We start from the raw sequence: 14,663 nt of genomic DNA, 5'->3' as shown, positions 1-14,663 counted from the left end.
TAGATGTGTGCGTAAATTGTTGGGACTGAGCTTCAGACACATTTTAGGGTGTGGTACAGAACTTACCCCAAAATAGGTGTGCTACCAATTACACTGGATACATGTCCCATCACTGTGTCAAAAGCAATAAAGTTTGATTCTTAAATTTTCAACCTAAAGTTGGGAAGAAGAAATTAAATAAATTGAGTGATTTCTTACCTTTCTCTGCCCTTTATGTCAGAGTGGGCAACATGCTGTTTTCAGTGGAAACACAAACAACTGAGGAGCGGACTCAGCAGTATCATGATGAAATAGAAGCACTGTACAAGGACCTTAGCAGCAAAGGAAAAGCACTGATACTTTCCACTGAGCTTGGGGTAAGATTGTTTTACTTAAAATCACATTTTCTTCAAGCTGTACATCTAGAAGTATTACTAGTTACAATGCTCTGAAAATGGTTGGATATATATTCAAAAGATGGATTAAAAGGTCTTTTTCAATCAATGGTTTGTTTGGGATTACAGAAATAACCTCAAATTCCCCAAACAATCTTCTTAAAGTGTTAAAATTGTTAAGGAGATTGAGGTAATTTTAGTCATTACAGCAGTAATTTCATTAATGTGGCAAGTCAAAGATTTATTAAGTTGCCTGTGGTCATCTTGCAGCAAGAATGGAATCTCTGAGCATCCATTGATTCATTATTTACAACTTGTATTAGTTTGTAGAAGTCGGTCAGTAATTTTAATTTTGTTCAATATTCACGGAGATCATATAGAACAAATGTTTGGATATGTGGGGATGTTACTTTGAAGCCACTGTTTTGTTTTGCAAAGCAACCTACCATGGCTGTTTTAAATTGTAGATTCTAATCTATATTATATTAGTGTGTACAAAGCAGTAATAACAATTATTTGGGTGGCTGGGCTGAATCATAGTCAATGACAGAGAACTGTAGCAGTTTTGGGTAACCATATCTGAGGAAGGATGTGTTGGCATTGGAGATGGTCCAGAGGAGGTATATGAGAATGATCCCAGGGATGATTGGGTTAAAGTATGAGGAGCACTTGATGATTCTGCACCTGTACTCGCCGGAGTTTAGTATAATGAGGAGAATCTCATTGAAACCTACCGAATAATGAAAGGCCTAGATAGTTGGTGTGGAGAGACTGTTTCCAGTAGTGGGAGAGTCTAGGACCAGAGGGCACAGCCTCGGAATAAAAGGATGTACCTTTAGATGGAGTTGAGGAGGAATTTCTTTAGCCAGAGGGTGATGAATTTGTGAAACATGTTCCCACAGATGGTGGTTGAGGCTAAGTCATTGGGTGTTTGTAAAATGGAGATTAATAGGTTCTTGATTGGTAAGAGTGTCAAATCTTAGGGGAAGGAAAACGGGGTTAAATGGGAAAGATAGATCAGCCATGATTGAATGGCGGAGTAGACATGATGGGCTGAATGGGCTACTTCTCCTATGTCTTATGAGCTTATAATAATTTCTGAATCACTCTTGAGATCCAGCGAACTCAATAGTAATGAGAACTTGTACGTTCTCCCCATGACCTGCGTGGGTTTTTTCCGAGGTCTTCAGTTTCCTCCCACATTCCAAAGCCATTCAGGTTTGTAGGTTAATTGGCTTGTTATAATTGTAAGTTGTTTCTAGTGTGTGTAGGATGGGATTAATGTGTGGGAATCGCTGGTCAGTGCGGGCACGGTGGGACGAAGGGCCTGTATCTCTAAACAAGACCTTTCAGGAGGTTTCCCATGTATTGTGACCATAAAGAATATATTGAAACAAAAAATAGGCCAATACACCATCAAAATCACACGTGGAAACCACGATGCTTGTCACAAGAGCTATGCCTTGTCTGTCTTTAAATAATTATAATGATGCAGTTTTAAGCAGTATTTCTGGTTTTGTTTTATCTTTAACAGGAAGCCGACGCAGTGTGCAACCTAATCCTTTCTTTAGTGTATTACTTTTACAATCTGATGCCCCTCTCAAGAGGATCCAGGTTAGTGGAGTATAAAATTTTTACATTTTTTTGTAAAAGAGTAACTGCAAAAATGGATAAACTGAATGAGAAGTACGTTCCAAACAATTAGCTCGGCAATTTGTTTCTAAACAGAGTCATGCAGCACAGAACAGGACCTTCGGTCACCATGTTCACGCTGACCATCAACTCTTTGCTAATCCCACTTGTTAGCGCTTGGTCCATAGTCTTCAATGCCTTGATGATTCAAATGCTTATCTGGCTCCTACCTCAGTGTTGTGAGGACACATGCTTCCATCACCCCCCCCCCCCCCCCCAAGCAATATATTCCAAATTCTAACTGTCCTCCAGGTGAAATTATTCCTGTCGTTTTGCCCACTTCACAATTCCCGCCACCGCCTCCTCCTTCCCTGAAGTTGCAGAAATCTTCCACCTTGGTTTCAGCAGCGCAGTGGAAAAAGCAATTGCAGATAGAAAGAGGCGGCAGTTAGTGAGAAGGGAGGGAGCTGCACGGTGAATGTGCTCACCCTGTAGGTTGCGGCGATCTGTTGATAATGCTGCCCTCGAGGGGTTACAAGATGAGCTGCATCGACCCGACGGTGCGGCAGCAGGTGAGAAAGGTGGTGCCGACCTGTACCTAGTTTTAAGGTGAAACGACACCAAGTGCTGGAGTAACTCAGTGGGTCAGGCAGCATCTTTGGAGAACATTGATATGTGACATTTCATACCAGGACCCTTCAGACTGATTCTGTTGTTTTGTGCATTAACAAGCAACTGCAATTCTCTGAAAGAAGAACCTGAGATCTGTCCGGACAAGTCCCTGATATTTTATGTCGAACCCTGCAGAGTTATATTATGCTGTAAAATGTGTTGAATTCTGCTGTGTTCTAATGGCATTGTGCTTTATTTTCCAGCGTAGTAGCATATTCAGTCATTATGGGAGCCCTAATGGCCAGTGGAAAGGAGATCACAGGGAAAATCCCCAAAGGAAAGGTAAGCTGAATGTGCTAGAATAAATTAATTAATTGTGGGCCTTTTCTCTACATTGTGCTTAGCCTGGAGGTTAAAAGACTGTTGGATTTATGCGCAATTAATTTCAAAATATACTTTAGCCATAATTATCTTCATGTAGACACAAGGAACTGCAGATTCTTGTTTACAAAGTAAAACGCAAAATGCTGGAATAATTCAGCAGGTCAGGCAGGATATGTGGAGAACATGGAAAGGCAATGTTTTAGGCCTGGTCACTTGTTCAGTCTGAAGAAGGGTCCCAACCTGAGACATCGCCTATCCATGTTCTCCAGAGATGCTGCCTGACCTGCTCTGTTACTCCACCACTTTGTGACCATATTTATCCTTTTGTTCGGGATATATGGACTTTAGCAAGGCCTTTGAAAAGGTCTCGCATGATAGGCTCATCTGGAAGGTTAGAATGCATGGAATCCAAGGTGATCTAACTAATTGGATTCAAAATTGGTGTGGAGGAAGGAGTCAAAGGATATTTGTGGACAGTTTTTTGGAGGCCTGTGACCAATGGAGTGCCCCAAGGGTAGATGCTATTATTTGACAATAGACAATAGGTGCAGGAGTAGGCCATTCGGCCCTTCGAGCCAACACCGCCATTCAATGTGATCATGGCTGATCATCCACAATCAGTACCCCGTCCCTGCTTTCTCCACATATCCCTTGACTCTGCTATCTTTAAGAGCTCTATCTAACTCTCTCTTGAAAGCATCCAGAGAACCGGTCTCCACCACCCTCTGAGGCAGAGAATTCCACAGACTCACAACTCACTGTGTGAAAAAGTATTTCGTCATCTCCGTTCTAAATAGTTTACTCCTTATTCTTAAACTGTGGCCCCTGGTTCTGGACTCCCCCAACATTGGGAACATGTTTCTCGTTAATTTACATTAACGATTTGAATGACAATGTAACATTAACATTGTTAGTAAATTTATAGATGACGCCAAAATTGATAATGTAGTAGGCAGTGAGGAAGGCTGTCCAAATTTACTACAGGATCTAGATCAGTTGGGAAGGTGTGCCAAGGACTGTCAAATGGAATATGCAGTGCATTCAGAAAGTATTCAGACCCCTTCACTTTTCCACATTTTGTTACATTACAGCCTTATTTTAAAATGGATGAAATTCCTTTTTTTTTTTAATAATCTATCTACACACAATACCCTTAGAATGAAGAAGCAAAATCAGGTGTTTAAAATTTTTTGCAAAGTAATTAAAAATAAATAACTGAAATATCACATTTACATAGACCCTTTGCTATGACACTCAAAATTGAACTTGGGTTCATCCTGTTTCCATTGATTATCTTTTCTATAACTTGATTGGAGTCCACCAATGGTAAATTAAATTGATTGGGCATGATTTGGAAAGGTACACACCTGTCTATATTAGGTCCCACAGTTGGCAGTGCCTGTCAGAGCAAAAACCAAGCCATGAAGACGAAGGAATTGTCCGGAGACCTCCGAGACAGGATTGTGTCGAACCACAGATCTGGGGAAGGGTATAAAACAATTTCTGCAGCATTGCAGGTCCGGAAGAGCACACTGGCCTCCGTCATTCTTAAATGGAAGAACTTTGAAACCACTTGGACTCTTCACAGAGCTGGCCGCCCTGCCAAACTGAGCAATTGGGAGAGAAGGGCCTTGGTCGGGGAGGTGACCAAGAATCCGATTGTCATTCTGACAGAGTTCCATAGTTCCTCTGTGGAGATGGGAGAACCTTTCAGAAGGACAACTATATATGCAGCATTTATGGTAGAGTGGCCAGATGGAAGCCTGTTTGGAGTTTGCCAAAAGGCATGAGAAAGAAGATTCTCTGGTCTGATGAAACCAAGATTGAACTCTTTGGCCTGAATGCCAAGCGTCGCGTCTGGAGGAAACCAGTCACCGCTTATCACGTGGCTAATACCATACCTACGGTGAAGCATAGTGGTGGCAGCATCATGCTGTGGGGATGTTTTTCAGCGGCAGGAACTGAGAGACTAGTCAGGATCGAGGGAGAGATGAACAGAGCAAAGTACTGAGAGATCTTTGATGAAAACCTGCTCCAGAGCATTCTGGACCTGACTGCAGCAGAGGTTCACCTTCCAACAGGATAATGACCCTAAGTACACAGCCAAGACAATGCAGGAGTAGCTTTGTGACAAATCTGTGAATGTCCTTGAGTGGCCCAGCCAGAGCCCCGACTTGAACCCGATCGAACATCTTTGGAGGGACCTGAAAATAGCTGTGCATCGACGCTCCCCATCCAACCTGACAGAGCTTGAGAGGATCTGCAGAGAAGAATGGGAGAAATTACTCAAATACAGGTGTGCCAAGCTTGTACCCTAGAAGACTTGAGGCTGTAATCGCTGCCAAAGGTGCCTCAAGAAAGTACTGAGTAAAGAGTCTGAATACTTATGTAAATGTGATATTTCAGTTATTTCTTTTTAATTACTTTGCAAAAATTTCTAAACACTTGTTTTTGCTTTTTTATTATGGGGTATTGTGGGTAGATTGATGAAAAAAAAAATAGAATGTGATCATTTTAGAATAAGGCTGTAATGTAACAAAATGTGGAAAAAGTGAAGGGGTCTGAATACTTTCTGAATGCACGGTAACTCTGACATGTTGTATTTTGTATGTCAAACCAGGGCTGGATTTGAACAGAGAAATCTTGGGGGGAAGGTGCATGGTTTCCTGCAAGTGGCGAGTCTGATGAAAAGTGTGGCAAGGAACGCATTTGGCATGCGTACCTTCTTTGGGAAGAGTATTGAGTACAAAAGAAGGGACATCATGATGCAATTGTACATGTCGTTGTGAGACAACACTAGGAGTACTGTGTGCAGTTCTGCAAGGATATCGTTGTTGGAAAGTGCAAAAGATATTTGCCATTATATTGAATTATAGAGAGAGGTTGGATAGGCTGGAACATTTTTTTTGGAGTGTAGACAGCTGAGGGGTGACGTTATTGAAGTTTACAAGATCATGAAGGGTATGGATAAATGGGTAAGATAAACACACACACACACACAGTCTTTTTTCCCCAGGGGAGATGATTCTAAAGCTTGAGGGCATGGACTTAAGATGGGGGGGAAAAGATTTAAGAAGGACATTAGGGACAACTTTTTCACTCAGGACTATATCTAGAATGAGCTGTCAGAGGACGCTATGGAACCGGATTCAATTAATACTTTAAAGGACATTTGGAAGATGTATAAATAGGAAGGGTTTTGAGGTCTGTGGGACAAATGCAGGCAAAAGACAATTTGGTAGGCATACTGGACTAGTCCCATTTTCCTGCATTTGGCCCACATAGATTGGATGGGCAGAAGAGAATAGTGGATTGAAGTAGTAACACACTGCTCTGGTGTTGGGCTGCTCGACCATTTTCAGTGATAATGCAACTCTGCGAACTGCCGGGGTATCACCCATTGAACAGAAAGCAAATTTTTATCTCAATTGGGTCCTGCTTTTTGTCTTGCCCTTCTTCACATGGAAACACTTCAGCATCGAGGTGAACAGCAGCTGAACTGGCAAATAATTGACCGCCACTGTATGCTGAAATATCCGACAATTGTCATGAAGAATTGATCAGCCATGATCATATTGAATGGCGGTACAGGCTCGAAGGGCCGAATGGCCTACTCCTGCACCTAATTTCTATGTTTCTATGTAATATCTTACATTATGTACAAGGTTCACAAAAGAGCTGTCTAAAGGACTTTGAATGGCCTGAGCTATAGGGAAATATTTAAGAGTTAATTCCTTGGAGCGCAAGAATCTGAGGGATGATCTTATAGAGGTGTCTAAATTCATGTGGGAAATAGATTGGGTGAATGCGCAGACTCTTCCCAGAGTAGGGGAATCAACAGCCAGAGGGTGTAGTTTTAAGGTAAGAGGGGCAAGATTTAATAGGAACTTCAGGGGCATCTTTTTCTCTCAGAGGGTGGTGGGTATATGGAACAAGCTGCCAGACGAGCTAGTTGAAGTGGGTACTATAACAGCATTTAAAAGACACTTGGGTAGGCGAATTAGAAATATTTAGAGGGATATGGGCCAGATGTGGACAAATGGGATTGGCTTAGACGGGTTCAAAGCAGCCCATCTATGTTTGGGCAACTAGGCATGGGTTAAACATTTGACCTTTATTTTAATCATTCCTTGTTGGATAAATGTATTAAATGTTAATTTTAAACATTGTTTCATCTTTTTCAGTTAGTAGATTTTGAAGCGATGACAACACCAAGCCCAGAGGCATTCAGTAAAATAGGAAAAAGCTGGATGAACTTGAAAAGGTGGGGAATTTAGGATTAAACATTAGATTCTTCGGTTGAATAGCAATGGCTCCAATCAAAATAAATCAACAGGTTAATCCTGTCCAATGTTTGGTACAATTTGCAACCATACAGTCCATTAACACAGAATAACTTGTACCAACTCTCACTATGTAGTTTTGGGCGGATGGGTGGGTGGAACGGTTTGTTAATTGTGCCATCTAGTAATAAATGAGCACTTATTTATTTTCATAATATATGAATACAATTGTAGTCGTTTTGTAAATATTTCCTCGTCTCTTTAATATTCATGTTTTTCAATGATTTGGTAAGAATTGTTTGCTGGTGCACAGAATAATTGAATGTAATCTTTGTATAACTGAATACTACAAATACCAAAGGAGATGAATCATCACTGGTTCACTGAGAAAGCTGATAATTGAGTGGTTACTAGATTTTTGAAAGAAAATGCATTCTCAATTTTGAATTGTTTTAAACATAAATGAAATTACTGATGCAATAAATAATATTATTGCTTATTTTATTATTTTTCCCTTTAGCTTGCCGGCATCATACTCCAGTCTTCCAGCTGTATTGGATACTTTTCCAACAAAAAGAACAATGATAGAAGCACTTAACACGGACACATCTTCTCATTGTCCCAAAAACTCATAGGAATGTCTGAAGACTGAGCAAAGTGCAGGCTGAGCTTCACATTAAGTTATTTTTATAATTAAAAAAAAAAAAAAAGATGTAAACGAATGAGGTCCATTTTGATTTTTTGGTACTTTTTAATACTGCTTAATTTAATATTTGGAAAAGACAAACCTCAGAATTTCATTATATAAAATAATGGGTGTTGATCATTCCTTACTAAGATATAGAAGGGTACAGTACTTAAAGAACGTGTTGACAACATAAAGAGACTACTACCTATATGAAATGCAAGCAATTTTCTTGGCGAACAAACTACTGTAAATTATTTTTCAATCTGGCCCTTTCAAACACAAACATTGATTAACTACATCATGTATAGTGCTGCAAGAATTATCAAATGTGTTTCCACATATATCTCTTCCTACTTTGCTTGGCTAATAAATGTTCCCTAAAGCAGCTGTAGATTTAGTGGATGAGATACTGGTTTGGTTTATTGCTTTTTGGTGGTTTGGCTTTAGCAGACCATCATAATTTGTAGGGGTATTGTGAAGTTGCTGGATCTGTAACTTAAATTATTTTCAATTTATCTTCTTTAGGGGCCTCTAGTTAAAACAGCTCAGCAAATAAATTAGGGTGTAAGAGTTTCATAAAAAATACTGTTGGAGCTTCAAAGCTGCCGTGCCTATGGTACATCTTAGTCAGGAATACCTCCATTAATATAGATTTATTTTGGGGTTACAATTTCTGTTCAACCCCTGCCTGGTTGTAGGCTAAACAAAGGGGTTAAAGTCTTCAGCTTTGTAGGAACAGCAACTGGAAACTGGGACATGTTTACCTAGAAAAGTGCAATGTGTTTACTGCAAAGCAAACATTTTTGAAATATCTGAGCCTTTATCAACATGTATATTTTCATTTAAAGAAATGATTTTATTTGAATTCCTGATTGTTTGACATTTGGTTTAGTTGCTTGTACACCATTTTTAAATGCATTTTGTCTTAAATTATGTGCTTCAATAAAGGGGAACTGTACCTACCCCATAGAACAACATTTTCTGTATTGTCCAACCATCTTCCATGGCATTCGATCTTCCACTGACACAAATTCATTTTTTGTGCTTTTCGCAATGCCACTGTGATTCAGTTTTAAATTTGCACTATTATTTTCTTACTGTGTTTTGCCGAAACCTAATTACAAATATGCTTTTCTTCTACGTTATGGTAGAACTACCAGTGGTATTCTGTATGTGCTTTGTTTACTTAAAATTCTATGTTCATGTTATCAACATTTTCTAAGGGATCAGTTTTGTCTTATTAAATATGCTTTCAATCTGGAGTTGCTTTTTACATAGTCTGTAAGGTTTTGACAAATGTTGAGCGATGGTTAATGAGCTGTTACAGCAAGGATAGTAGCTGATTAAATAGCTTCTCTCTGCACCTCTTTCTGTACCGCTGCTGGCTTTTGACATTTGTTTCATCATTTTAATATAAATGCAAAACATTGGAGCATTTCATTGTTGATCATTTAAGTGGTGGTTTAATCAATTTTCATTGAGGTACGGCCAGCATTTATTGCATAATGATCCATGATAATCTACTGGTGAGTCATGTTCATTGACAATCATAGTCTTCTAAGAGAATATAGTCCCACAATGATGTGGGCACCGATGATGAAGGACTAGTTACATATTTCCACGTCAGGATGATGTGTCATCTGGAGGGGAGCAAGCGGGCGGTGATGTTCTCATGCATCTGTTGCCCATGTACCTGATGGCTGAGATTGCAGTTTGAGACCTGCTGTTGGAGTAGCCTGGACAAGTAACTAACTACAGTGCATTTTTTAGATGATAGTGTCTGTAGTTGTCGCAGACTGTTGGTGAAGCGGATGAATCTTTAGGGTGGTGGATGGGGTACCAATCAATCAGACTATTTAGTCATGGATGGTGCAGGGCACATTGGGTGTTTTTAGAGCTGCTCGTGTCCAAGCAAGTAGTGGATATTTCCTTACGATACTGACTTACTTTAGAGATGATGGAGAGACTTTGGGGTATGGGAAGGTAAGTAATTTGCCTGGGAATAACTTGACCTCAGACCTGCTTCTTGTAGCAACAATATTTATTTGGCTGGTCCAGTTGAATTCGAGTTTATAGTGACCTACAGGACATTTGGCAATAGAAATTACATTGAACTTCAAAGGTAAGTGGTTAGATTTTACTGTTGGAAATGGTCATTCCCTGCACTTCCTGTGAATGTCTCTTGCTGGTTATCTGCCCATGCGTGAACGTGCATCTAGGTCTTGCTACATGCATGTATGTACTGCTTAATTTGCAGAGGAGTTGTAAATGCAATTACGGACAATGCAAATATTGTCGTAAAAAAATTGAGGTGATTTATTAAATAAGAGGATCGGGCCTTTGGTGTTGACAGGAGGTTCCGCAGTGAAGATCTGGTTAGAAACATAGAAAATAGGTGCAGGAGGAGGCCATTCGGCCCTTCGAGCCAGCACAGCCATTCATTGTGATCATGGATGATCGTCTCCAATCAATAACCCATGCCTGCCTTCTCCCCATATCCCTTGATTCCACTAGCCCCTAGAGCTCTATCTAACTCTCTTAAATCCATCCAGTGATTTGGCCTCCACTGCCCTCTGTGACAGGGAATTCCACAAATTCACAACTCTCTGAGACGAATAACTGAATAACAACCATCACCATCTTTGGTTATGCAAGGTGTACTCCAACCAATTAAGTCTTGATGCCCAATGACTTCAATTGTATCTAGTCTTGAAGCTTCATAATTCAGATTGCTTTGCTAAATAAAAATATTCTGGCCCAGATTACATAGGGAGGGGGGAGGGGTAAAGAAATTTCAGCACAAGGCATTTGGCGGGATTTTTGCTTGCATGCTCATGGTAGTCTTAAAATTAATTTTCTTGACTACTCCCAATGTGTTGAGTTCGTTATACAGAGGAACTCTTACCAGATAGAGGTGAGAATGTGGAATTGCTGACCACAAGGATCAGCACAGGGCCATATGAATGCATTTGAGGCGAATACAGATGAACAGGAGTCATAAAGTATTGCTGATATAAGGCGCAAGTTTTGAATGAAGCATAATAATGGATGCTGGGGAGTGGGTGGGGTCTTGAGTGGGTGGGGTCTTGTACCTAAGCACGGGGTAAAGGGCATAAGATTTAGAGATCTAAGGAGTATCCTCATCTAGAGAATGGCGAGTAACTGGAATGTGTTGCCTGCGAATGGTGGAAGCAAAATAATAATAATAATAATAATTTTATTTATAGAGCACTTTAAAAACAATCATAGCTGCAACAAAGTGCTGTACATCACTAATCATTGACAAAAAAGTTAATACACACCAATAATAACAATCAAAAGAAATAGTAGGAAAAGATATGTTAAAATAAAGAAACATTAAAAACAATGAAAACAGAAGCAAAGTCTCAGGCATGGTCAAAAGCCAGGGAGTACAAATGTGTTTTAACACTGGATTTGAAGATGGACAGTGAGGGGGCCTGTCTGATGTGCAGCGGCAGGGTGTTCCAGAGTGCTGGAGCAGCAACAGAGAAGGCTCTATCCCCTCTGAGCTTCCAATTAGACCTCGGTACCTCCAGGACCAGCTGATCTGAGGGACCGGGCAGGAGCGTATGGGTGGAGCAGCTCAGAGAGGTAAGGCGGGGCGAGCCCATTCAGAGATTTAAAAACAAATAACAGTATCTTAAAATGAACTCGAAAGTGCACCGGGAGCCAGTGGAGGGAGGCCAGAATTGGCGATATGTGCTCCCTCTTTCGAGTCCCAGTTAAAAGGCGAGCAGCAGCATTCTGAACCAACTGGAGACGAGCCAGTGAAGAACAGGCAACTCCAAAATAGAGCGCGTTACAGTAATCCAGCCTAGATGTAATAAAGGCATGGATTACCGTTTCAAAATGCTGCCGCTCGAGAATGGGCTTCACCTTCGCCAGCTTCTTTAAGTGAAAGAAGCTGGACTTAACCACCGCGCATATTTGGCGATCTAATTTAAAGTCACTGTCCATCCTAAAACCCAGGTTCAAAACTGTTGGCTTCACGTACCGTGACAATGGACCTAAATCAACAAATGGAGGTTCACGGCAGCCATTGGGATCAAATAAAATCACCTCTGTCTTCTTTTCATTAAATCCTAGAAAGTTTAGGGCCATCCAGGACTTAATGTCATCAAGACAAGACAGAAGTGATTTTACAGAAAAGGCGTCCTTCCTCAGCGGCAAATAAAGCTGGGTATCATCTGCATAACAATGGAAAGAGATGCCATGCTTTCTAAGGATGGAACCCAGAGGAAGTATGTACAGCGAGAAAAGCAGGGGCCCCAGAATCGAACCCTGTGGAACCCCATATGACAGGGGAGCGGAAGAGGATTCAAAACCAGCAAGGCTAACACACATGGTTCTGCCTGCCAGATAGGACCTGAACCATCCCAGGGCACTGCCGCAGATGCCCACTAACTGCTGTAGCCGAGATAACAAGATATTATGGTCACAAACAGCATTAAGTAATATCGAGATGACTATTTGAATTTGTTACATATTGAAGACTACAGGTCAAGTGTTGGAAGATGGGATGATTGGGAAGATGGCTATTCACTGGTTATCATCGACATGGTTTGGCAAAATGACTGTACAATTCTAACTAAAAGTATAGAATTTGCTTCATGCTGATTGACCAGGAAATGTCAGATGGTGGCTCACAGTGAAAGTGGTTTGAAGTTCCATTTGTGAATTAGCTGATGTGGGATTTGTTTGCACAGAATCTTCAACTGCCTTCATGAGTTCTGCTGTCACTGCATAATGTGAGTCCCTTCAGTTTTAAAAGGCATCAACATTGATCAAGCTTCTCGCCTTTCAGTTTCTGCAAGTTGCAATCAATCAACCAACTTGCTGAGATAACCCTTGGGAATGGAGCTGTGCTGCTGATTGGAACAACGGAGTAGACTCTATGGGCCAAATGGCCTAATTCTGATCCTATAACTTATGAACTTGGACAATGCAAATGTTGTCTGCACTCACCAATTAACCAATTCTTTGTCATAGAATCAAGTCAAGTCAAGTTTATTTGTCACATACACATACGAGATGTGCAGTGAAATGAAAAGTGGCAATGCTCGTGGACTTTGTGCAAAAAGACAAACAACCAAACTACAAATTCAAAATAAATTGCTGGGAATTCTCAGCATCTGTGAGTGTTCATATTTTAGATAAATGATCATTCATAAAGCAAACCAGACATGTGCCATTGCTTAGTTTATTTTATTGGCATAAGTACCAATATACAGTGAAAAGCTTTTGTTGCATGCTAAACAGTCAGCAGAAAGACTACATGATTACAATTGAGCTACGCGCAGTGTATAGATACAAGATAAAAGGAATAACGTGAATAATGTTTAGTGCCAGATAAAGCCCGGTAAAGCCTGATCAAATATAGTCCGAGAGTTCCCAATGAGATAGATAGCAGCTCAGGACTGCTTTATAATTTTTGGTAGGATGGTTCTATTGCCTGATAACAGTTGGGAATAAACTGTCCCTGAAGCTGGAGGTGTGCGTTTTCACACCTCTATATATTTCGCCTGATGGGAAGAGGGAGTGGCTGGGGTGTGACTGGTCCTTTGTAGAGATATGAAGAGGACATAAAAAATATGTTTTAAATTACTGTACCCATCAAAAAGATCAGCATGAACATGGTGGGCTGAAGGATCTGTTTGTACTGTACAAGCCTATAACCATGCTGATTAACGTCAATATAAATGCACAAATTTTGTTTGTCCTACCTACCTATCCTGAACAGGATATTGTGTACAAATTGAAATCTCATTCACCTGCTGCACTTGTCCTTGAGAATGAAGATCATGGGTTTACAAAGTGCAGTCAAAAAAAGCCTTGTGAAGTTGCTGCAATTGTGAATAACAGACTGTGAATATGGTGTTTGTATTAGAGATGTCGTTCAAATTGGCTGCTTTGTCTTCGATCTGAATTTGAGTAAATTGGAATGGTTGAATGCAAGATTTTGTGATGATGGGGTGCTTGCGTAGATTGAATGTGATTGTATGTTTACAGATACTGCATCCTTGTCCCATGTATGCCTAAGCCAGGTTCTAGCAGCATTGCAAATGTGAACTCCTGTGAGTTGTCCATTTTTGCTACAATTCTGGTCGTCAGGAAAGGATAACTGAATCAATACGAGTAGAGCTCAAAAATAAAAAAACTGCAATTGCTCTAATGGGATTATACCATAACTCCCCTAAAGGCCAGTGGGAGATGGGGGAACAGTATGTAGACAAATTACTGATACAATTTGGGACTAATTTAGTAAAAAGGCTTGGATTAGGGCAGAATTTGTTATGTGCATCCATATTTGATCAGGCATTTCCTGAAATAGTGTGTGAATAATCCAACATGGGTAGGACCAAAGATCTTATAGCTCTGCTATAAGATCTTTGGGTAGGACCATACTGGGCCTTGAATGGTAACAATTGCCTGGTTTCAGTGGAATAGTATTTTACCAACAGTGATCACAACTCCATAACATTTAAGTTATATGGATAAATTTGGACCTTGGGGGACGGTCCTAAATTGAGGTAAGGAAGATTACAGGCATCATTAGGCAGGAGTTATAGAGAGTAAATTGGGAGCAATTGTTATTGGGCAAGTCCACACATGACATGTGGGAATTGTTTAAAGGTCATCTGAAGAGAGTTTATGACCAGCATGCTCCAG

The 14,663-nt window shown here is 40.4% G+C and overlaps 1 protein-coding gene across 2 annotated transcripts in view; it reads left to right on the top strand.

The window, feature by feature from the left end:
- Positions 1-9,233, top strand: part of ttc13 (tetratricopeptide repeat domain 13) — a 52,758-nt gene extending 43,525 nt beyond the window's left edge. For both annotated transcript variants that reach the window (XM_055639268.1, XM_055639269.1), the window contains exons 19-23: positions 221-356; positions 1,909-1,988; positions 2,882-2,960; positions 7,187-7,266; positions 7,806-9,233. In XM_055639268.1, the coding sequence (XP_055495243.1) occupies positions 221-356; positions 1,909-1,988; positions 2,882-2,960; positions 7,187-7,266; positions 7,806-7,920 (490 nt within the window). In that variant the 3' untranslated portion in view covers positions 7,921-9,233. The remainder of the gene's footprint in view (positions 1-220; positions 357-1,908; positions 1,989-2,881; positions 2,961-7,186; positions 7,267-7,805) is intronic.
- Positions 9,234-14,663: the final 5,430 nt, after the last annotated feature.

The sequence above is a fragment of the Leucoraja erinacea genome, chromosome 8, assembly GCF_028641065.1.
Source record: "Leucoraja erinacea ecotype New England chromosome 8, Leri_hhj_1, whole genome shotgun sequence".
Taxonomy (NCBI): domain Eukaryota; kingdom Metazoa; phylum Chordata; class Chondrichthyes; order Rajiformes; family Rajidae; genus Leucoraja; species Leucoraja erinaceus.
The sequence above is the reverse complement of the archived record's forward strand: the minus strand, read 5'-3'. Positions and strand labels throughout refer to the sequence as shown.